The 24,226-nt window shown below is 38.4% G+C and overlaps 1 protein-coding gene across 1 annotated transcript in view; it reads left to right on the top strand.

Moving 5' to 3' along the window:
• Nucleotides 1–24,226, top strand: part of CD99L2 (CD99 molecule like 2) — a 143,659-nt gene that overhangs the window by 52,037 nt on the left and 67,396 nt on the right. Inside the window, exons 4-5 of the mRNA XM_031945067.1 lie at nucleotides 1,134–1,528; nucleotides 11,871–11,962. Of these exons, the coding sequence (XP_031800927.1) occupies nucleotides 1,134–1,528; nucleotides 11,871–11,962 (487 nt within the window). The remainder of the gene's footprint in view (nucleotides 1–1,133; nucleotides 1,529–11,870; nucleotides 11,963–24,226) is intronic.

Here is a 24,226-nt window from a genome sequence, read left to right as displayed (position 1 = left end):
TCAAATACACCAGACAATGTTAAAAGTTACCTTGTCAAAGTTAGAGGACACGGTCCTCCTTTCTGTAAACAAAGGATGCTTTGACTTGGAGGATATATACTTTCACTGTGTTTGTTTACGAGTTTGAGAAGGTTCAATGTATCAAAACCAAAATGAATCAATACATTTTAACAGGAGAAAAAATAGAGAGAGAAACAAAGGCTGGGCCTTATAGAGTATTGATAGTATAGTTGGTAAGATAAGGAAGCCAGCCATGTGAGAGAGAAGGAGCAATTAGAGGGGTGAAAATAAGACTAAGATAATGTGGTGTCATTGAAGATTAGGAAGGAGTACCTGGTATTGACTGTGGTCAATAGTGTCAAAGGTCGCAGAGGGATCAAGGGGCATGAGGACTGAAAAAAAAGATCGTTTAAAGGAGCAGTTTCCGGAGTATTTGGGATTGCAAAGGGATGAGGAGAAAGCAATTTGTGTGGAAGATATTGGGCATACATAGCTTTTTGGGGAAGTATAGCAGTAAGGGGAAGATAGAGATGAGCTGGTGATGGCGAGATGTTTTGGAAGGGTCCAGGGGTTGTTTTAATCCGAAAGAGATTTGGGAATATTTGTAGGTAGATGGGAAGAAGCCTTTTTGGCCCCATTTTCTCACCTGTAAAAATAAAGGACCTAGAATAGGTGACAACTAAGAGTCCACCTGGGTGAAAGTAGGAGAAGCAGATTTATATTTAGTTGCAGGAAAAACTTTTTCTTTTTTTCCTAAGGAAAAACTTTCTGGCAATTAGAGCTGTTCCTAAGTGGAATGGGCCGTCGCTTGGGGTGGTAGAGATGACCCAAGAATCGGGGCGGGGGCAACCCTTTTTGAGCTGCAGTCATAGCACCCCGTTAGGCTAGGTTCGCTGGGGGCTGGGGGTGTGGTTGGAAGGCGCCCCGGGAGTCAGGCAAACAAAGGCTGCGCCGCCCCTTCCCTCCTCCCACCCAGCCCCACCCTCGGACTTCTGCCGCAGCAAAGTCGTCCTGTGGATTCGGGCGCTGGCCACGTCCTTTCTCCTCCAATCACGGCCGGCTCGGCCCGGGCCACAGCTCCAACCCGCCCGCTGCGGCGCCAGCCCAGCCTCTTAGGAGCCTTCTCTTTGTAGCATTGCTGTCACCCTTCCGATCTCCAATCATTGGAGTCCGCGCCCCTCCCCTCTTCGGGCCCGCCCCGCCTCGCTCCACCCACTCTCGAGGCCCTCCCCGCGCCTGCCGTGCTCCAGCCGCGTGCTGCGTGTGCCCTCATCCCGTGCGTGCGCGTGTGTGCGTGCGCGGAGGGCTGGTTCAGGCGTTCGGGAATCTCGTCTTCTCGTGCCGCCTGCGCCTCCCCTCCTCCCCGAAGGTCGGTTTTCCTCGCTCTCCCGTGTCCTAGCGCGCCTCCTGATCCTCTCGGGCCCCCTCTTTCATCTGTCCCTCGACACTTGCTCTCCGGCAATGCTCTACGGGGGCTCAGCGCGCTTCCTAGCCCTAGCTTTCACCTCAGCGCTCCTGCTGCATGGAGGTAAGGCTGGCCTGCGGTCGTTCGGGGGAGGGGAAGAAGGGGGGAAAAGTAAGAGAAAGAGGCATCCCCTCCCCCCGCCGCCCGGCCTGCGTGACGTCGGTTTCGCAGGTGCGAGTCGGCTTTGGCGGGAGGGGGGAGGGGCAGGGTCGCGGTCGCCCGTTCTGCGCGGGAGGGAGCTTCCCTTCCCCATTGCGTGCAGCCCCAGCAGCCCAAGCCGAGTCTGTCCCTGAGGGCGAATGGGAGACCGGCCAGACTCTACTTGGACTTGGTTAGTTAGGAAACAGGGACGGAACGAGTTGGCCAGCCTGGGGAGTTTGTCGGCCCGGCACGGGGTGTGCTTGAGCAAGCGGCCAGCCACCTTTGGGTCCTCACGTCGAAGGGCTTGCGGGGGAGGGGGAGACAGGAGGAGCCACCTCAGCCCTACTTTTGGAAGTTTGGCCTAAGCGAATGAGTGGGATGCCCATGACTTTTGTCCCCTGAAAGTTTTCCGTGCCCTGCCACACTGGCCTGCTGGCGGGGCGTTTGGAGGCGGGCACCTTGGAAAGCCTTGTTTTGAGCATCATCACCTTTGAGCATTTCCCAGCTGCAGAGCGTTGAGTTGAGTGGGGCTGGTGCACTCTAATGCTCTTCCTTGCTGATGAGCACTCCGGGACACCTGTCTCAGCAGATAGCTGTTATTGTTCTGCCTGGGAGGAGAATAAGCTTCCCTGCACTAGGCTCTTGTCCTGGAATTAAAGCATTGTCACTTCTGTTGCTGGTACCCCGTATGTGGAAGTTCAGTTGTTACTCTGAGAATGGAGTCACAGGAAGCACAATGAACGAATACAGGGGAACCACAGCTCCTCTCCCCCTCCCCCCTCCAGTCGACCTTCTGCATTTTAAGTGCATGCAGTGGACCACAATGACCAGATTCCAAACTGGGTTTTCAAAACCACGACTTAAAACATTAGGCTTGGGAGGTAGAGAACTGAGGGCTTAAACTGGAGCTTGGTAGGTTCAATTCTACCTAGTCAATCCCTTTATTGCAAAAAGGAGGAAGAAACAAGCCCAGAGAAGTGAAATCATTTACTCAAGACCACAAAGAAGATAAGTGGCACAGCAGATAATTCAGATTTAAATTTCCTGACTTCATATTGATGCTTGTTCTGTCAGAATTTCTTGCCTTTTTACTCGGTGCGGGGAAACAGTTTTTCTGATTGGAGGCCATGCTACCAAGTCTACCACAGTGGTCTTAGGTAGAATAAGAATAAACTGATGATTTGTTTGTGTGTGCGGGTAGGTAAGACTGGAGTTTCTGGTTTTAAAATCAGGCTTGGCCAAGTTTTTCTGGACTCAGTGAGGTGACAGATATTAGAAGCTAAAGAATAGGAATTAGCTATTTCTAAACAGGGATTCTTTCAAACTGCTTTATTGAAATAAGCACAACTTAATAAATAGTTGTTGGATCAAATAAGATTTTGTCTAGCTGTAAAGATCTTTGATCAAATTTGTGAACTTTAATTGTAATTGGTTTAACTTGGCAAAGACCTCAGTTGACCATGAAATTATCCAGAAGCTTCTGTTGTTTTGACTCGGTAATTTTCAGAGGAAGTTAACATGAGAAATCCCAACAGAACTGGATTCTCAATCGCTGAAGCCAGTCACAAAGAGAATAGGTGGATATCATTAGAAATCTTGTCAAAGCCTCAATGTATGGAAACTAGGAGTCAGGTTCTTAAGACTTCAAAGGGCAAGAAAAGCCATTCCTTTTTCTGTCAATAATCATGGATGGTAATTATGAATTTATTGTGTTTTTAATTCTGAAAATCCTTTGAGGACAAATTACCAAGTCCTTCTTGGGCCCTGAGCAAACCCAGAGACCAGGTTGTGGTTAGGGATTCTGGAAATGAAAGTTCAGATGTGGGGTGCATCCCTGCATCCTTTTTTTTTTTTTATTTTATTATAACATTTTATTGACAGTACATATGCATGGCTAATTTTTTACAACATTATCCTTTGCACTCACTTCTGTTCCGACTTTTCCTTTCCCTCCCTCCACCCCCTCCCCTAGATGGCAGGCAGTCTCATAGATGTTAAATATGTTATAGTATATCCTAGATACAATATACGTGTGGAGAAACGAACAATTCTCTTGTTGCACAGGAAGAATTGGATTCACCAGGTAAAAATAACCCAGGAAGAAAAACAAAAATGGAACCAGTTTACACTCATTTCCCAGTGCTCCTTCTCTGGGTGTAGCGGATTCTGTCCATCATTGATCAATTGGAACTGAATTAGAGTTTGTCTTTGTCGAAGATATCCACATCCATCAGACTACATCCTCATACAGTGTTGTTGACATATATAATGATCTCCTGGTCCTTCTTATTTCACTCAGCATCACTTCATGTAAATCTTTCCAAGCCTTTCTGTATTCATCCTGCTGGTCATTTCTTTCTTTCTTTCTTTCTTTTTTTTTCCCCTTTTTCTTTCTTTCTTTCTTTCTTTCTTTCTTTCTTTCTTTCTTTCTTTCTTTCTTTCTTTCTTTCTTTCTTTCTTTCTTTCTTTCTTTTTCTTTCTTTCTTTTTCTTTCTTTCTTTTTCTTTCTTTCTTTTTCTTTCTTTCTTTCTTTTTCTTTCTTTCTTTCTTTTTCTTTCTTTCTTTCTTTTTCTTTCTTTCTTTCTTTTTCTTTCTTTCTTTCTTTCTTTTTCTTTCTTTCTTTCTTTCTTTTTCTTTCTTTCTTTCTTTCTTTTTCTTTCTTTCTTTCTTTCTTCTTGGAAAGACTTAGATGAACCGATGCTGAGTGAAATAAGCAGGACCAGGAGATCATTATAAACTTCAACAACAATACTGTATGATGATCAGTTCTGATGTACGTGGTCCTCTTCAACAATGACATAAATCAGATCAGTTCCAATAGAACAGTAATGAACTGAACCAGCTACACCCAGCGAAAGAACTCTGGCAGATGACTATGGAACACTACATACAATTCCCAATCCCTCTCTTTTTGTCCACCTGCATTTTTGATTTCCTTCACGGGCTAATTGTACACTATTTCAAAGTCTGATTCTTTTTGTACAGCAAAATAACTGTTTGGACATGTACACATATGTTGTATTTTAATTTATACTTTAACATATTTAACATGTATTGATCAACCTGCCATCTGGGGGAAGGGGTGGGGGGAAGGAGGGGAAAAGTTGGAACAAAAGAATTTGCAACTGTCAATGCTGAAAAATTACCCATATATATATCTTGTAAATAAAAAGCTATTAAAAAAAAAAAAGAAGAAAAAGAAATGATCCACTTCCATCAGAATATATCCTCATATAGTATTGTTGTTGAAGTGTATAATGATCTCCTGGTTCTGCTCATTTCATTTAACATCATTTTATGTAGGTTTCTCCAGGCCTCTCTGAAATCATCCTGCTGGTCATTTCTTACAGAACAATAATATTCTATAACATTCATATGTCACAATTTACCCAACTATTCTCCAATTGATGGGCATCCATTCATTTTCCAGTTCCTAGCAACTACAAAAAGGGCTGCCACAAACATTTTGGCACACTTGCATACTTTGTTTATGCCATATTTTGAAGGAATGAAGTGTTTCTCAAGAAGGAAATGTCTAGAGCCATCTTTTTTAATTACTAAAATTTTAACAACTTTGGGTAGACATTTCTAAAATGTATGATAAGCCTCTTCCTTGTTAAATAGACATACATATTTCAGTACTTTAAAGGATATAGGATTTCATTCATACATATTTCCTTTTCATGATTTCTTTTATATGACACTGGATGTGTTTCACACTGCTTGCATTTTTTAAAAAGTCCATGATCAACTGTAAATATTGCCATCAAACTCACCTTGTTTGTGCTTCCTTCAGAACTTCTGTCCTTTTCTATGTATTTTATAAAAATCCCCATTTAAGTATGTATTTTTAAAAAATTCCTATTGCTAGCCTTCTACCCCTTCTCCCCCCAATTAGAAACTAAAGAGAAAAAACCCCCCAAAACCTTTGTGAGAATTAAGCATAGTCAAACAGAATTAATCCATATAGTGGCCATATCTAGAAGTATATGTGTCTGTACCTTGGGTCTTTTACTTTTGTCAGTAGGTGAGTAATGTGCTTCATCATCAATCCTCTGGAGACATGGTTAGTCATTGATCAGAGCTCTTCAGTCTTTCAAAGTTGTTTTTATTTATAATGCTGCTCTTTATAATATGGACTTTCCTACCTCTCTGCCTTAGTCCAAAAGTTGTTAAAACATTCCAACCAGATTAAAATGTAAATTAGAAATATTAAAAACAATGCAGTAGAATGTAGATAAATGTCAATATGTGGTCTTCTAAGTCAGTATGTACCCTATAGGATCCTTAAATACAGTCTAGTGTTGCTTCTCCCCCCCCCCCCTTTTTTTTTTAGGTTAAATATGTGCAGTCCTTTTAAACATTTCTGTATTTGTCATGTTGTACAAGAAAAAGTCAGACCAAAAAGGAAAAAAAAACCGAGAGGAAAAAACAAACAGGTGAAAATACTATGCTTTGATCCACATTCAATCCCCATAGTTCTCTCTCTGGATGTGGATGACATTTTCCATCCCAAGTCTATTGCAATCGTCTTGATTGACTGCATTGTTGTGAAGAATCAAGTCAATCAAGACGATCGACTGCATTGTTGTGAAGAATCAAGTCCTTCACAGTTGATCATCAAATAATGTTGCTCATACTGTATACAATATTCTTATGTCTTATGATCTGTAAGTCATTTTTTAAATCAAGGGCATGCTTTTTTTGGGGAGAAGGGGACACTTAGGCCTTAATTTGGAGGCCTATCTGTCCTCTGGGGACTAACCTGGTCTTTCTTAGCTTCCCTGGCTTGGTCTTTGCACAACAGAGGATGCTGGATGCCATGTAATGTTTTTAAAAATTGATATAAGTAAAAATAACTGAGGTACAAAGTGTATATGACATTTTTTTTTTTTTTAAATCCCCCACCTTGCCTCTTTGCTGAAAAGAGGCATGTATGATTCATTGAACAGTTCCTTAGGACCAAAATTGACTATTATGATTATTCAGAGTGTGAGAGATGTAGAAGACCCTTACCCAAAATGACTACTCAGAGATCACTTAGTAGAAGGCAGAAAAGTTGTTTATTGAAAACCTCCGGAGGATGAGCCGTCCCATCATGAGATAAGAAAGAGAAAGCTCGAGGTAGGAGGGCTAAAGAAGTAGCAAAGATACATAGCTTTTATACAAGAAATTGCATCACAAGTAAGAGAGCATTGAGAAGGGGAGGGTGAGGCATATAATTGGTTGTTGCTATTTGGGGAGATTGGAATGGAAGGTTTCTGTTTCCCTGAAATCTCCTGATTTTAAGGAAACAGAAAGTCAGGCCTTCAGGCTTAATCAAGGAGACAGTGGTCCAGCTAATAGACTAAATATCGATAAATGTCAAATACCAATAAATGTCATCAACTCAGGTTAAGTAAATATGTTTCTAGCTGGCCAAGGCTCAAGTAGATATGAGCCTGCACATATTATACAGGTCATAGAGGAAACAGAAATAATGAAAATAAAATACAGAAAAAGAATTCCTGTAAGTTCTTCACCTTATCTATTCCCCACAAGAGTATGACTTTTTTCACAATCTTTTCACTTACCTTGCTGTAGTTATGATGTATATTATTGCTTTGGTTCTGGTTGTGTACTTTATATCAATTCAGACAGATCTTCCCCAGTTTCTCTGAATTTACTTCAGGCATCATTGATTAAGTAACTGCTATGAGCCAGCCATTGTGTTAGGCCTTGGAGAATTTTTTTGTTCTTAGATCTGTAATTTCATAGAGTTTTTGGTATCCTTGTGATCACAGATCGGCACATTCGCAAAATATAAAATCTTAGAGTTGTCTAGGGACAATGAGAGATGGTGATTGCCTACTTCTCCATAGACTGCTTCTGGGCTGAGTATACAAATATAAAGAAAAAGCTCCTGATCTCAAAGAGTTTACATTGTACTTGGATAGGGTGGAAAAAACTTATACATATATAAATGATCTAGAATACATGCAAAATAAATACAATGGAAAAAATCAAGAAAAGTCTTTTGTAGGAGATGGCTCTTGAACTCATCCTTGAAGGAAGCTGGGACTTCCAAAAGGTGAAGTTACATTCCCAGCATGGGATACAGGTTGTGCAAAGTCATGGGAGCAGTAGATGGAGTCATGTGTACAGGGAACAAGTAGAAACAGAATTCTTGGGAAGAATAATGTGTAATCAGTCTGGACAGATAGTTCTGATGCCAGATTATGGAAAGTTTTATTTATTTCTCAATAGAATTTTATTTTACTAAATACATGTAAAGAGAGTTTTCAACATTCATTTTTTTTGAGAGGCGATTGGGGTTGAGTGACTTGCCCAAAATCACACTGCTAGTAAGTGTTAACTGAGACTGGATTTGAATTCCCGTCTGACTCCAGGGTTGGTGCTCTATCCACTTTGCCATCTAGTTGCCCCTCAACATTAATTTTTGTAAGATTTTTCTCCTTCCCTTATTTTTCCTCTCCCCCTAGATAGTAAGAAATCTGATAAAGGTTAAATATGTGCAATCCTTTTAATAATATTTCCATATTTGTCATATTGTGCAAGAAAAATCAGACCAAAAGGGAAAAAAGCACAAGAAAAAGCAAACAAAGGTGAAAATATGCTTCAATCCATGTTCAGTCTCCATAGTTCTCTTCTCTGTATGTGGATGGCATTTTTCGTTCCAAATCCATTGGAATAGTCTTGAATACAAACTTTCTTTTAAAAAAAAAAAAAAAGAGCTAAGTCTGTTATTGTTGATCAACACATCTTGTACAGTATTCTTTTTTTTTTTTTTTTTTAATTTAATAGCCTTTTATTTACAGGTTATATGCATGGGTAACTTTACAGCATTAACAATTGCCAAACCTCTTGTTCCAATTTTTCACCTCTTACCCCCCCACCCTCCCCCAGATGGCAGGATGACCAGTAGATGTTAAATATATTAAAATATAAATTAGATACACAATAAGTATACATGACCAAACCGTTATTTTGCTGTACAAAAAGAATCAGACTCTGAAATATTGTACAATTAGCTTGTGAAGGAAATCAAAAATGCAGGTGGGCATAAATATAGGGATTGGGAATTCAATGTAATGGTTTTTAGTCATCTCCCAGAGTTCTTTCTCTGGGCGTAGCTGGTTCAGTTCATTACTGCTCCATTGGAAATGATTTGGTTGATCTCGTTGCTGAGGATGGCCTGGTCCATCAGAACTGGTCATCATATTGTATTGTTGTTGAAGTATATAATGATCTCCTGGTCCTGCTCATTTCACTCAGCATCAGTTTGTGTAAGTCTCTCCAGGCCTTTCTGAAATCATCCTGTTGGTCATTTCTTACAGAACAGTAATATTCCATAATATTCATATACCACAATTTATTCAGCCATTCTCCAACTGATGGGCATCAGTTTCCAGTTTCTAGCCACTACAAAAAGGGCTGCCACAAACATTCGTGTACATCTTGTACAGTATTCTGGTTCTGCACACTTCAATCAGCATCAGTTCATGTAAGTCTCCAAGCTTTCCTGAAATTGGCCTGCTCATCATTTCTTACAGAACAATAATATTCCATTACATTCATATACCATAACTTATTCAGCCATTTCCCAACTGATGGGCGTCTACTCATTTTCCAGTTCTTTACCACTATAAAGAGTACTAAGGATGTTTTTGCACATGTGGGTCCTTTTCCCTCTTTTATTAACTCTTTGGGATGCAGACCCAGTAGTGAGACTGCTGGATCAAAGGGTATTTTATAGCCCTTTGGGCATAATTCCAAATTGCTCTCCAGAATGGTTGGATCATTTCACATCTCCATCAACAGTGAATCAGTGTCCCACTTTTCCCACATCCCCTCCAATATTTATCATTATCTTTTCCTATCATCTTAGCTAATGTGATAGGTATGAATACCTCAGAGTTGTTTTCATTTGCATTTCTCTAATCACTAGTGAATAAATCGCATGTCTTTGGCCCAGATGGAGCATAAGGTTTATTTAAAGTAATTTTGTCTCACCATCATCTGAATTCAATCTCTTACATGCTTGGTTAATTATTTTAAAATTATAGACAGTTGAACTATCATGGCTGTGGTTTGCAGAAAAAAAGATAGGCTAGAGCTAGATTGTGATGACTCTTGGAGTAGCTGACACTATTCTCAAAGCAGTAGCACTGCTTTTGAGGGTTAGTGTCTGTGGTTTGAACAAGAATTTCTGTACCTTGTGAGTAGCATTACATAGCGGAATGGGTGAGGAACTTGGAGCCAGGGTTTGAGTCCTAGCCAAGACTCTACAAGCTGTGGGAAGCAAGTATTGACCTCTCTGAGCCCTTGGTGTCCACATCTGTAAATTATTTACTTGGTTATTGGGAGAAAAGTGCTGTAGAAATGTGAGTGGATTAGTAGTTGATTTTTCATTGGGGGTGGACACATGCATGGATGTATTTGGATCCTTCGGTCATGCTTATCCCAATGGCACAGTCCCATCTGTGGGAACCACACATACATTCTAATGGATGTCTGGCATTCCTGAGTAGCTTGATTGTGGATCCCCTTTCCAAATTATAGGCTCCATCCTTCTATGAAAAGAATGGTGGTGATGTAAAATTGACTAGGATATAAATAATACCAAGTCCCAGCTAAGGACTCATTATCATGAAGACTCTTAGCAGTGCAGGATAGTACAAAAGAACATTGGATTCAGAGCAACAAGGTTTGGGTTTCAGAGTGGGTAGATTTTGCTGACTAAGCTGTTTCATCAGAATGATGTGAAGAGCAGAGTATATTAGCTCACAGTTGGCATTTATATTTAGGGATTATCTTTTTAGATATTTATGAGACTCGATTGTTTTCAAGGAGTTTTCCTCATAGCAACTCCATGATGTAGGTAGTGTAAGTAATAATGTCAGTGTTTTACAGATAAGGAAACTAAAACCTAGAGAAGGTGAAATGACTTGGGCCTGGTGACATAGCTTTCATTGATATTCCGATTGAAATTGCATTGTTTTTTCCTTTTTACAAATGCTCACAACCTTAGGTCTGGAAAAGAACCTTAGAGCTCATCTAATCCAATCTCCTAGGGCATTTAGATGGTGAAGAAGCATAGAGTGTTGGACCTGGAGTCAGAAAGACTGAGTTCAAATCTGTCCTCAAACACTTCCTATCTGTATGACTCTGGGCAAGTCACTTCACTACCCCAGTTTCCTCATCTGTAAAATGTGCTGGAGAAGGAAATGGCAAACCTCTTCACTATCTTTGTCAAGAGAATACAGACTCACAAGTCCAGCCTTCTCATTCAACAGGATGCAGAAATTGAGGTGCTGAGAAACTGACTTGGCCTGATGTCATTCAACCAGTAAGAGGCAGAACCACTTTTCATCTTGGTTGGAAAAGTACTTTGGCTGTAGCAGTATGAGAGATTGTTGTTAAATTCCTAGTAGCCTCCAAACCAGCCTGCTTTTTAGAGTAGCTTTTATCTCTAGATTTATCCTTCACTTTCTTAAATACTTAAATAGATCTATGATCAAATAGATCCACGATTTCCCTCCAGTGATGCAAAGCTCTAGCCATCCATGCCTGCCTGTTCAATGTGATACTCCTATGGGTTATATGTTAGAAGTCTTCCTTTCTTTTTCCCCAATTATGAGGCTGTCAGTTGAGTACTCTGGCCATCCACCTTTGATCCTTCACATTTTCAGTGTGATCAGCTCATCTTCTATTTTTTTGTCATTTACTTTTTGATGTCCTCATTTATTCTTGCTCTTCTTTAGAATTCCTTGTTATTGTATATGTTGCTGTCTACTCACATATGAGGTACTTTTTTATTGCCCTTTTTATGATGTCCATCTTTAGTTCCCTGTAGGCATAAACATCCTTGGTCTCACTGTTATACAGGCCTACCAATAAAATCTTTGTATTGAAAAGATGGAGCTTTGTTGTTGTTGTGGGAAGCTTAGGATAAGTAAAAAGTCTTGCAGTTCTCCAAAAGCAATCCAGTCCTTTCTTCTCCTTTTCAAATCTAATTCTGGCTTGTCTGTATTGTTTATCTCATTTATATTTATATCTGTCTGTTTAGATAACTATCTCGATAGCCATATAGCATTTCTGTACTGATGCATGTTGAAATCTGGATGATTGATGTTTTTCATTCATTTGATCTTTCCTCTGTGATGGATAGGCCAAAGTCCTTTGAGTGATTAAAGATCTCTTCCAGGAGGCTCTGTAAGGTGTTAGGGCTTGATGCAACCAACAAAATGTCATCTTTAAACAGGAGCATCTGGAGGCATTCACAATCTACAGGGAATCCTTTCTTGACCTGGACTCTGCGCTGGATCTCCGTCATCAAAGTGACAAATAATTTTGGTGAGCATACATCTCCCTGTTTTATGCCTCAACTGATATTTAATTTTAGAGAGTTATTGATCAGGAGAATCCTGAATGTTAAAAGAGTCTATAAGGGGGATGTTTTGTTGTGTGGAGTTGAATACTTTTTTATAATTGGCAATAAACACAACCCTATCTTTTATTCTCTCCATCCTTTAATTAAATAATTATGAAACAGTCAAGTTGTGGTCTATTGTTGAGTACCACTTGCAAGAAAACCCTACTTTTTCCTCTACTACTATCTTCATTAAGGATGCCTTCAATTTGTGAAAAGGTAATCCTAAAAGATTTTTCATAGATGGGGAAGTAGGCAAACAGGTTGGTAGTTATTGGTCTTTTCTTAGTCTCCCTTCTTGGCTATTAATAAGGTTTGAAGTTTTTTCTTCAGGCATTTGTGATCTTCCCTTCAGATAATTTGTATATTGATTCTGAATGCCCTCACAATTGCTTGATCCAATCAACTACTTTTCTCCATCTTTGTTTTCTCTAGTATCATTTCTACTTTCTCTATAAGTACTCTAGGGACTGTGATAATTTAAGCTTGTTGAAGTGATTTTTGTATACCTTTTCCATTTTTCTTTGTACTCTTTTAATTTTTATCCTTGAATGCCCTCATGATGACTTAGTTGACATTCTTGCCAAAGCTTTCTTTAACCTTTACTGTCTCTTTTAATAGTATGAGATTATACTACTCATAATCATCAATTGTCTTTGTAAGATTTTTTTTTCAAATTAGTTTTGCTTTTGGGTGGCCCTCTCTCCCAAATGCAAGTAAGACAAGCGTTTGCTAGGTCATTTTTGGGAGATCTTCCAATCTTTTTGTAGCAATTAATTTGCATTAATTTCTGAATGAGACTATAATCACCACAGATGTCATTTCTGTTATCCATTTCCCATTTTTAATAGGTTGTTTAAATAATTTAGGGTTTGATTTTAATTTTATACCATATTTATTCTTATTGTTTATTATAAATTCTGATCCTGGTTCTGAGAAATCAGTGGTGTGACTATCAACATATAGCTGACTTACAGATAACTTTCATTTCAATACATCTTTTTCAGTCTGTTAAAATGTGGTTTTGTTTTTTGTGATGTTTAGTGTTCACCGTGTTTATTGTCCCCCAATTTTTTTTCTCCTCATTTTATTTCTTTCTCAATTATAAGTAAACATTTTAAAAAATTGTTTTGTTTTGAAATTTTGAGTTCAAAATTCTCCCCTCATTCCTTCTTGAGAAGGTAAGTAATTTTATATAGATGTGCAGTCATGCTTCATGCTTCAACACTTCCATATTTTTAAGTCATTTTTCAGTTATGTCCCGATTCTTTGTGACCCCACTTGAAGTCTTCTTGGCAAAGATACTAGAATGGTTGGCAATGGCCCACCAAATGAGCCAACCAAAATGAGCTTCCTTTTCCAGCTCATTTTATAGATAAGGAAGCTGAAACAAATAGGGTGAAGTGACTTAATCAAAAGTCATACAGCTAGGAAGTGTTTTGGCATCCAGCAGTCCCTGGTTCCATTACAAGAGCAGTTACTTCTCTATGATTAGATGTGGTTTATTTCTAGAAAGCACTCATGTGCTTCAGAAACACGAGGGCCTCTAAGGTCTTCACTATCCTGTGGTCCAAAATCCTTCTTTAAAAAAAGGTCCACTTGGAGGACATTCAGAGATAGTGTAGGAAAAGGAAGGTGTATAATCCAGGTCTCCCCTCACAATTACTTTAAAGATCTTTTGGGAGTACCAGATCAAGGAGTGATTGGGAATTCCTTTTTATTTTTATTTTTTAATTTTTATTTTCAGTTCGAAATTCTCTCCCTTCTTCCATCTCCTTCCCCATCCACTGAGAAAGCAAGAAATACCCTTTTTATTACATGTATGAAGTCATGCAGAACATATTTCCTTCTTTAAAAAAAAAAAAAAAAGGAAAAAACAAAAAAATATGCTTTTGTTTGCGCTCTTAGCCCATCAGTTCTCTGGAGGCGGATAGCATTTTTCATTGTTTGTCCTTTGGAGTCATGGTGGGTCTTTCACTGTTCATTATCTTAACAATATTGCTGTTAGTGTGTAAATTGTTCTGGTTCTGTAGTGATAGGTATTTCTTTTCTTTTCTTTTCTTTCTTTTTTTTTTTTTTTTTTTTTTTTTAATTTTAATAGCCTTTTATTTACAGGTTATATGTAGGGGTAACTTTACAGCATTGACAATTGCCAAACCTCTTGTTCCAATTTTTCCCCTCCTTCTCTCCACCCCCTCTCCCAGATGGCTGGATGACCAGTAGATGTTAAATATATTAAAATATAAATTAGATACACAATAAGTATACATGACCAAAACGTTATTTTGCTGTACAAAAAGAATCAGACTCTGAAATATTGTACAATTAGCCTGTGAAGGAAATCAGAAATGCAGGTGGGCAAAAATATAGGGATTGGGAATTCAATGTAATGGTTTTTAGTCATCACCCAGAGTTCTTTCTCTGGGTGTAGCTGGTTCAGTTCATTACTGCTCCATTGGAAATGATTTGGTTGATCTCATTGCTGAGGATGGCCAGGGCCATCAGAACTGGTCATCATATAGTATTGTTGTTGAAGTATATAATGATCTCCTGGTCCTGCTCATTTCACTCAGCATCAGTTTTTGTAAGTCTCTCCAGGCCTTTCTGAAATCATCCTGTTGGTCATTTCTTACAGAACAATAATATTCCATAATATTCATATACCACAATTTACCCAACCATTCTCCAATTGATGGGCATCCACTCAGTTTCCAGTTTCTAGCCACTACAAAGAGGGCTGCCACAAACATTCGTGCACATACAGGTCCCTTTCCCTTCTTTATCATCTCTTTGGGATATAATCCCAGTAGTAACACTGCTGGATCAAAGGGTATGCACAGTTTGATAACTTTTTGAGCATAATTCCAAATTGCTCTCCAGAATGGCTGGATGTGTTCACAAATGATTGGTATTTCAAGGAGGAACACAGTTATTTTTCTAGTCCAGGTCAGTTTAGGGAGGTAACCAGAAGCCTCTTATTATAGAAGCCCCTTTGAAACTATTCCCAATTTATTCTGCTATACCTTGTTTGTAGTGGTTGTTTGTATGTTATCTCCTCTTGCATTGTGAGCCTCCTTGAGAACAAGGATTGTGTTTTTTTTCTTTGTATTCTCAGAGTTTAGTCCATTCCCTGGTACATATATAACAGGCACTTAATAAATGCCTGTTAACTGATTGATTCGTATTTTTTGTATTTTGTATTTGTATCTCCAGTGCTTAGGTGCTTAGTAAGTGCTTTTTCTTTTTTCTTTTTTTTATATTTTTGAGTCTTTTTAAAAAAAAATTATTTGAAAAAACAATAAGAAAAAAAACAGAAAAGGAATGCAAAATAAAACAAAACAAAAGAAAACATTGTCATATGCCCAGTAGACCATGTGGAAGGATTCAAAATGTATAACAACAAATTACGAGATCAAGAAAGTATATATAAGAAATTATATTCATAAATGATCATTTTTTATTTACTTTCTTGTAAGTTGTTCTTTCGTTCTCTGCTGCACACCTTATTTACTTTATTCTCTTCCTCTCTTTTATTCCTTCAGTAACACCCCTCCTGCCCCCAGCAAGCTATAGTCCTCTCCCCCTCTCCAGGCAATTGGGGTTAAGTGTCTTGCCCAGGGTCACACAGCAAGGAAGTGTTAAGTGTCTGAGGCTAGCTTTGAACTCAGGTCCTCCTGACTTCAGGGCTGGTACTCTATCCACTATGCCACTTAGCTGCTTCCCAAACTATAGTTAAGAAAAGATATGTTTATGTATACATCTGTAGATGTACACATGCATTTCTCCCCCTCCCCTCACATACATATATGTCTTTCCTATCCCTGCTGATTCTGCTCCTTAACTTGCCTTGCTATTACTTAAGATCTGCCCACCCAAGTATCACTCTCTTGTCTCCTTCCCTCATCTTTGCTTCTCTATCAGCCCATCCCTCCCAATTTCTTTCTTTATAGATTTGGAGGCTGCTTATACCCTTCATGGTATATATGTAGTGTTGCTTAATCCATTTCCAATGTGAATAGGTTTTTAGAACCGAGTCCTCCTCCCCCCTCTAATGCCTCTGTGTTTATTCTTTCTCTGCTCCTCCTTTGTATGAAATAATTACAATTTTTACCTTTATTCTGCCAATCTTTCTTTTGAGCTACTCTATTGTTGATGTGAATCTTAAACATATAGTATATATTTCCTGTGTGAAAAAAATCAATAATTTGTCCATGTTGAATTCCTTTAAATTGATCTTTGATCTTGGCTCTTATATGTTAAATTTTCTATCAAGTTCCGGTTTGATTGAAAGTCCTGAAAATCTGCAAGTTTGTTGAATGTCCATTTTTTCTCATTGAATATTATAGATAATTTTTCTGGATGTGATATTTTTGGCCACAGGCCTAGTTCTTTTGATTGTCAGTAGATACGATTCCAGGACCTGTGTTTTTTTATTGTAGCTGCTAAGTCTTGTACAATTTTAATTGTAGCTCCAGCATATTTGAGTTGTTTTTTTCTTGTTTCTTGCAAAATTTTCTTTTTGATCTGGAGTTTCCAAAATTTGGCAATAATATTCCTGTGTGTTTTCCTTAAAGGATCTCTTTGAAATATGGTGATCAGTAGATTTTTTTTTTTTTTTTTTCCTATTTCTACTTTCCCCTCATGTTCGATCATTCTAGGACAATTTTCTTGGATTATTTCTTGCATTATTGTGTCAAGATTCTCTTTTTGGTCACAGTTTTCAAGTAATCCAATTATTTTTATATTTTCTCTTCTTGATCTGTTCTTCAGTGTAATGGGCTGAAGTTTGAGTTGATGCACTGAGGTCTTAAGTACGTGAGGCTAAATAGTAATTGGGCTATACTCTATTAATATACATGATTGGATAAAGAATGGTCCCTGCCCACTCTCCATGCAAGTCCTGATGTGTTGTAGAGGAAATGACGATTTTGGTGGGTGGAGGCAGAGAGAGAGACAGGAAGGGAAGCTGGGAGAGATTGGGCCTGGGTTCCTTTCTCCTAGCTGCTGGTTGTGTGGCTGCTGATCCAGCTAGCTTCTTGACTCAGCTGCACACATTGCTATCCCTGATTCTCTTCCACCTCCGATCCTTCTTCACTGAGAATAAAGACTGACGATTTTCCCCTAACCTGAATTCCTGACTCCTGCTGATTTAAAAATACACGGTCTTCACACTCCAGATTTGTTGTTTTTTCTTATGTTTCACATTCTGTTCTATTTTCTCTTTATAATTTGTTATTTCTTGGTCACTCATTGTTTTACTGGCTTCCCCTTGCCCAATTCTAATTTTTAAAGAATTATTTTCATCTTTGAGACTATCTTCTTTTTTAGTTGGTTAACTTCTTTTTTTCATAATCTTGTTTTTTCTTAGATGGTATATATATATAATTTTCCTCACTGCCTCTCATTAGAGTTTAAAATTCTTTTTTGAGTTTTTCTATAAATTCTTTCTGGGCAGGGAGCCATTTCATGTTGCTCTTTGAGGTATCATCCTCTGAAGATGAACCCTGATCTTTCCTGTTCCCATAGTAAGTTTTTATAGTTGGGGGTCTTCCACTTTACTGGTTCTTTTTTTTTTTTAAATAAGAGGTATTAGTGTAGGCAACTCTAATCGTGGGGTGGGAGAGCTTGAACTTTACCAATCTATTCTGCCATCTTCCCAGAATCCTCCCTTTCATTAAGTGCTTTTTCATTTGATCATTCATAAAGTTGTCATGATTTCCATTCACATGTGACATTGCCTCTTCTGTTGGTGCTGGTCAGTCTTGGGTATTCTACCTAATGTGTTTATCTTTGATTCTAAATGAGATGGTGTGGAATAGCAGAAAAAAGAGTACTTGACTTGCAGTCAGAAAAATTGGATTTGTATTCACATTTCATCTGTTAGTTGTGTGACTAAATCACTTAACCTCTTAAGACCTTGATTTTTTTCATCTGTAAAATAAACCTAAGATGTTTTTTATGTACCTTAGGGTTGTTGGGATTAAGCTGCTTTATAAGATTAAAACTCCTATATAAATGCTAGCTGCTCTCATTTATAGGCATAGTCTTCTAGCAGGAACCTAACTCTGTGCAATATGACATTTCAGTATATTGCATAGGGTTAAGGACTGTTTGCTTAGCCCTCTCTGAAGGAAGAGTTCTCATCTAGATTTTGCAGTGGGCTGTGAAGGACTGTGTGTTTATTGAGAGGTGAGAGGAAACTGGGAAAGCTTTTGTTGGATGATTCTGCTTTTAAGGGAAAACAAGGGAGGTAAAATCTTTCTCTGTGTGTCTTGACTGGCCTCAGAAACCTCTACCCAGTAAGCCACAAATATTATATTCATTAAAACTCAATTTACTTTTACTGCAGTTAATATTAACATGCACAAATGTGTAGTTATTAAAGAAAAAAAGTAAACCCAGACAGCAGAAATCATGTTTGTCCTCCAGAGACTTTTTTGCCTGGGAAAAGGGACAGGTTTCAAAAAAGTGGTAGACGTAGATGAAGGGGGTTGGGGAGTATTCTTTGTTAATTGTAACAGTCTTAGGAGAAACCTAGAATATTATGATAATTCCCCTTTTATCCTTCACTTCTGCTTCTCTGGCCAATCAGGTATCTGTTGTGGTGTCTTTGAACTGAAGGTGAAACATATATACCCCGGTAAAAACAATGTCCTACTCCTTTCCTGAATGTCCTTTAGACTAGTTTTTCCTTAAGAGGTATTGAGACCTTTCTTGGGACTTGGTTAGTTCAGGGGACTAAAGACATAGACTGTTAATGTCACTTGTCATCCAGAGACAAAGCCACCATCAGTAGTAATAGGAGTTTTGCTCAGCTGCATCAACTCTCAAGGAGTTCTTAATACCTGTCCTCTTTCTGCTATTATCTATTTATTTACTTTTTGCTGAGGCAAGAGTTAAGTGACTTTGCCAGAATCACACAGCTAGGAAATGTTAAGTGTCTGAGGCCAGATTTGAACTCAGGTCCTCCTGACTTTAGGGCTGGTGCTCTACCCACTGCACCACCTAGCTGCTTCCTCCTTCTGCTATTTCTAAGCACATTTCCTTTTCTTAACTATTGAATAACCTATAGGTGTTTAGTACCATGGGACTAGTCTGAATCAGGCCCAGTCTAGAACAGTGTCAGTATATGACTGATCTTGTAAGGCATTCTGGGTTGGGAGTCAGTACATCTAGCTTTAAATCCTAGGAGGTTAGATCTCAAAAAACCAATTCTATCACTTTGTGTGGATCCATGAGCCCATATAAGCCTTTCCACATTCTCAGGAAGCGAAAACAGTAAGAATTATAATTAAGGTTGGCAATAGTGTATTTCTGGTAGTTACTATATTGCACTTATATTCTTTCTCCTCCTTCCCTATGGCACAAACATCTATCTGAGCAGATAGCATAATAGACCAGTAAATAAAGGAATTGTAGATAGAGAGAGGCAACACAGATAGGCAAAGAGAGAAAACAGGACATGGGAAGAGAATGAGGGGCCCAAAGCCCCTCTTCTTCCCTCCTCTCTCTGCCCTTGTCTCCTTTCTTTGCTTCTTCTCTCTACCCTAGCTCCTTTCTGCCCTCTTCTCTTTCCCTTTTGCCCTTCTCTCTCCAGCATCTCCCCTCCCTCTCCACTTTTGCATCTTCTTGCTTCTCCCTCTTATACTTTCCTCCATACCCCACCTGCCATAGCATGTGCCACGTTCTACCCAATGACCGGTTACATGGGATTGGCTCATGGGAATGTGAAAGCTGTTGGTATCTTGACTTTCTCACATATTTCATGGACAGCGGCCTTTCTTGGCCTAATGTGGGCCTCTTTGGTTCCTTTTGAGAGTAGCTCTTGCTTTTTAAGAATTCTTTGGTGCCAATATAAGAACTGTGGGACCTTAGCCTCTTACAAAAGAAATTCCATTTCATCTCTTCATTTGCCCCAAGGCTCCTGTTAGTTATTGAGTTCCTTTTCTCAGAATTTATTATTTTTAAACCTTTTTTTTAAAAAAGGGTATTTTATAATGATGATTGTTGGAGGGGATGTGGGAAAACTGGGACATTGATGCATTGTTAGTGGAGTTGTGAACGAATCCAACCATTTTGGAGAGTAGTTTGGAACTATGCTCAAAAAGTTATCAAACTGTGCATACCTTTTGATCCAGCAGTGTTACTATTGGGCTTATATCCCAAAGAGATCATAAAGAAGGGAAAGGGACCTGTATGTGCACGAATGTTTGTGGCAGCCCTTTTTGTAGTGGCTAGAAACTGGAAACTGAATGGATGTCCATCAGTTGGAGAATGGCTGAATAAATTGTGGTATATGAAAATTATGGAATATTACTGTTCTGTAAGAAATGACCAACAGGATGATTTCAGAAAGGCCTGGAGAGACTTACACGAACTGATGCTGAGTGAAATGAGCAGGACCAGGAGATCATTATATACTTCAACAACAATACTAGATGATGACCAGTTCTGATGGATCAGGCCATCCTCAGCAACGAGATCAACCAAATCATTTCTAATGGAGCAGTAATGAACTGAACTAGCTATGCCCAGAAAAAGAACTCTGGGAGATGACTAAAACCATTACATTAAATTCCCAATCCCTATATTTATGCACACATGCATTTTGATTTCCTTCACAAGCTAATTGTACAATAATTCAGAGTCTGATTCTTTTTGTACAGCAAAATAACGTTTTGGTCATGTATACTTATTGTGTATCTAAGTTATATTTTAATATATTTAACGTCCACTGGTCATCCTGCCATCTAGGGGAGGGGCTGGGGGGGGTAAGAGGTGAAAAATTGGAACAAGAGGTTTGGCAATTGTTAATGCTGTAAAGTTACCCATGTATATATCCTGTAAATAAAAGGCTATTAAATAAAAAAAAAAAAAAAAAAAAAAGTTATCAAACTGTGTGCATACCCTTTGATCCAGCAGTGTTACTATTGGGCTTATACCCCAAAGAGATCATAAAGAAGGAAAAGGGACCTGTATGTGCACGAATGTTTGTGGCAGCCCTTTTTGTAGTGTCTAGAAACTGGAAACTGAATGGATGTCCATCAGTTGAAGAATGGCTGAATAAATTGTGGTATATGAATATTATGGAATATTACTGTTCTGTAAGAAATGACCAACAGGATGATTTCAGAAAGGCCTGGAGAGACTTGCACAAACTGATGCTGAGTGAAATGAGCAGGACCAGGAGATCATTATATACTTCAACAACAATATTATTTGATGACCAGTTCTGATGGACCAGGCCATCCTCAGCAACGAGATCAACCAAATCATTTCCAATGGAGCAGTAATGAACTGAACCAGCTCAGCAGAGAAAGAACTCTGGGAGATGACTAAAAACCATTACATTGAATTCCCAATCCCTATATTTATGCCCACCTGCATTTTTGATTTCCTTCACAAGCTAATTGTACAATATTTCAGAGTCTGATTCTTTTTGTACAACAAAATAACGGTTTGGTCATGTATACTTATTGTGTATCTAATTTATATTTTAATGTATTTAACATCTACTGGTCATCCTGCCATCTAGGGGAGGGGGTGGGGGGGTAAGAGGTGAAAAATTGGAACAAGAGGTTTGGCAATTGTTAATGCTGTAAAGTTACCCATGCATATAACCTGTAAATAAAAGGCTATTAAATGAAAAAAAAAAAAAAAAGGTATTTTATCTCAAAAAATCTTTCTTTCTTTCTTTCTTTCTTTCTTTCTTTCTTTCTTTCTTTCTTTCTTTCTTTCTTTCTTTCTCTTTCTTTCTCTTTCTTTCTTTCTTTCTTTCTCTCTCTCTCTCTCTCTCTCTCTCTCTCTCTGTCTGTCTGTCTGTCTGTCTTGGCAATTGGGTTTAAGTGACTTGCCCAGGGTCACACAGCTAGGAAGTGTTTAGTGTCTGAGGCTAACTTTGAACTTAGGTCTTCCTGACTTCAGGGCTCTATCCAATGCATTTACTAGCTGCCCCTTTCTGTTTCTTTAAAATGAGAGACAGGAAACACTAGCTAAAAGGACTTCATTTTCTTTCTTTCTTTCTTTCTTTCTTTCTTTCTTTTTTTTTTTAGTATCAGCTTTTTATTTTCAAAATGTATACAAAGATAGTTTTTCACATTCACCCTTGCAAAACCTTGTGTCACAAAGTTTTTCTCCCTTTTCCTTCGATCCTCCCCTAGACAGTGAGTAATCCAATATATGCTAAACATGTACAATTCTTCTATATTTATATATTTTTTTTCACATTTTTCATGCTGCACAAGAAAAATCAGATCAAAAAGAAAAAAGTGAGAAAGAAAACAAAAACAAGTAAGCAAAAAACAAAAAGTGAAAATACTATGTTGTGATTCTACTCAATCCCCACAGTTTTCTCTCTGGGTACAGACAGCTCTCTTCATCACAAGACCAATTGGAATTGGCCTGAAGCACCTCATTGTTGAGGAGAGCCACATGGACTTTGTTTTCTTCTTTTTTTTTTTTATATCATAGTTTGTGATTTTTATTATAATAACTTTTTATTGACAGAACCCATGCCAGAGTAGTTTTTTACAACATTATCCCTTGCACTCACTTCTGTTCCGATTTTTCCCCTCTCTCCCTCCACCCCCTCCCCTAGATGGCAAGCAGTCCTATATATGTTGACTATGTCCTAGATACAATATATGTGTGCAGAACCAAACAGTTCTCTTGTTGCACAGGGAGAATTGGATTCATAAGGTAAAAATAACCCGGGAAGAAAAACAAAAATGCAAACAGTTTACATTCATTTCCCAATGTTCTTTCTTTGGGTGTAGCTGCTTCTGTCCATCATTGATCAATTGAAACTGAATTAGGATGGACTTATTTTTCAGTGCAAAATAGTCCTGCCTTTTTCTAGTCTGGACTTGGTCAGTTTCAAGGGCCACTTTCTAGCTAGTAGGTACAACCAGTGTGAATTTTAAGGACTGAGATAATGTTGTCTTTCAGTTGTTTTCAGTATATCTGACTCTTTGTGAACCTATTTAGGGCTTTCTCAGTAGAGATACTAGAGTGGTTTGCTATTTCTTTGTTCAGTTTATTTTACAGATGAGAAAATTGAGGCAAACATTGTGAAGTGACTAGCCCAGGTTGTACTTCGGAGGAGAGATCACTGGTCCTGGAGTCAGGAAGACCTTCTTCAGACACTTGACAAGCTGTGTGACCCTGGGCAAATCATCTGTCTGTCTCAGTTTCCTCAGCTGTAAAATGGGGATAATAATTACACTTATTTCCCCAGAGTTGTTCTGAGGATCAAATGAAATGATATTTGTAAATTGCATGGCACTGTAACTGGTATGTAATAAGTGCTGTATAAATGCTAGTTATCATCGTTGTCATCATCACTATTACCACCATAAGAACTGCTATAAATATTTTTGTACAAATGGGGTCTTTCCCTTCGTCCTTGATCTTCTTGATTCCACTGCCTTTTTGTAAGTTATGAGTTTTGTCTTCCCAGAACTGACAGCCTCATCTTTCAGAAATTGTTGAATCCTAGGTTACTTGCCTCTGTTTTCCATCTTTTGTAGCTTTTAGTCTGTACTTGCTTAGAGAATATATGCTTATTTTAGAATTAGTCTAGGCTAAGTAGGAATATGAAGTAAAATCTGTTGTCACTCCTCTTAAATAAGGCATTAAAAGCCATATAGAAGTGATTTATTTTAGCTGGTGTTTTTTTTTTTCTCAATAATATTTTATTCTTCCAAAAAACATGTAAAGATAGTTTTCAACATTTTTTTTTTTTTTTGGTTGAGGCAATTGGGGTTAAGTGATTTGCCCAGTCATACAACTACTAAGTAGTGTCTGAGGTTGGATTTGAACTTGGGTCCTCCAGACTTTACCCACTGTGGCATCTAGCTGCCCCTCAATGTTCATACTTGAAAGATTTTGTATTCCTTATTTTTACCCCCTCCCTTCTTACCCTTCCCCAAGATAGCAAGTGATCTGATATAGGTTATACATGTACTATCCTTTTAAACATATTTCTATATTGTCATGTGGTGCAAGAAAAATCAGATTAAAAGGGGAAAAATCCATGAGAAGGAAAAAGCAAAAAAAAAAAAAAAAAAAAAAAAAAAAGTGAAAATACTATGCTTTGATGCACATTCATTTTCCGTAGTTATTTCTCTGGATGTGATTGGCATTGTCTATCCCTCTTGCTTCTTGGATTTGCCTTGGATCTTTGAATT

The sequence above is a fragment of the Sarcophilus harrisii genome, chromosome X (genome assembly GCF_902635505.1).
Source record: "Sarcophilus harrisii chromosome X, mSarHar1.11, whole genome shotgun sequence".
NCBI classification, from domain to species: Eukaryota; Metazoa; Chordata; class Mammalia; order Dasyuromorphia; family Dasyuridae; genus Sarcophilus; species Sarcophilus harrisii.
Note: the sequence above shows the minus strand (reverse complement) of the source record. Positions and strands in the feature narration are given on the sequence as shown.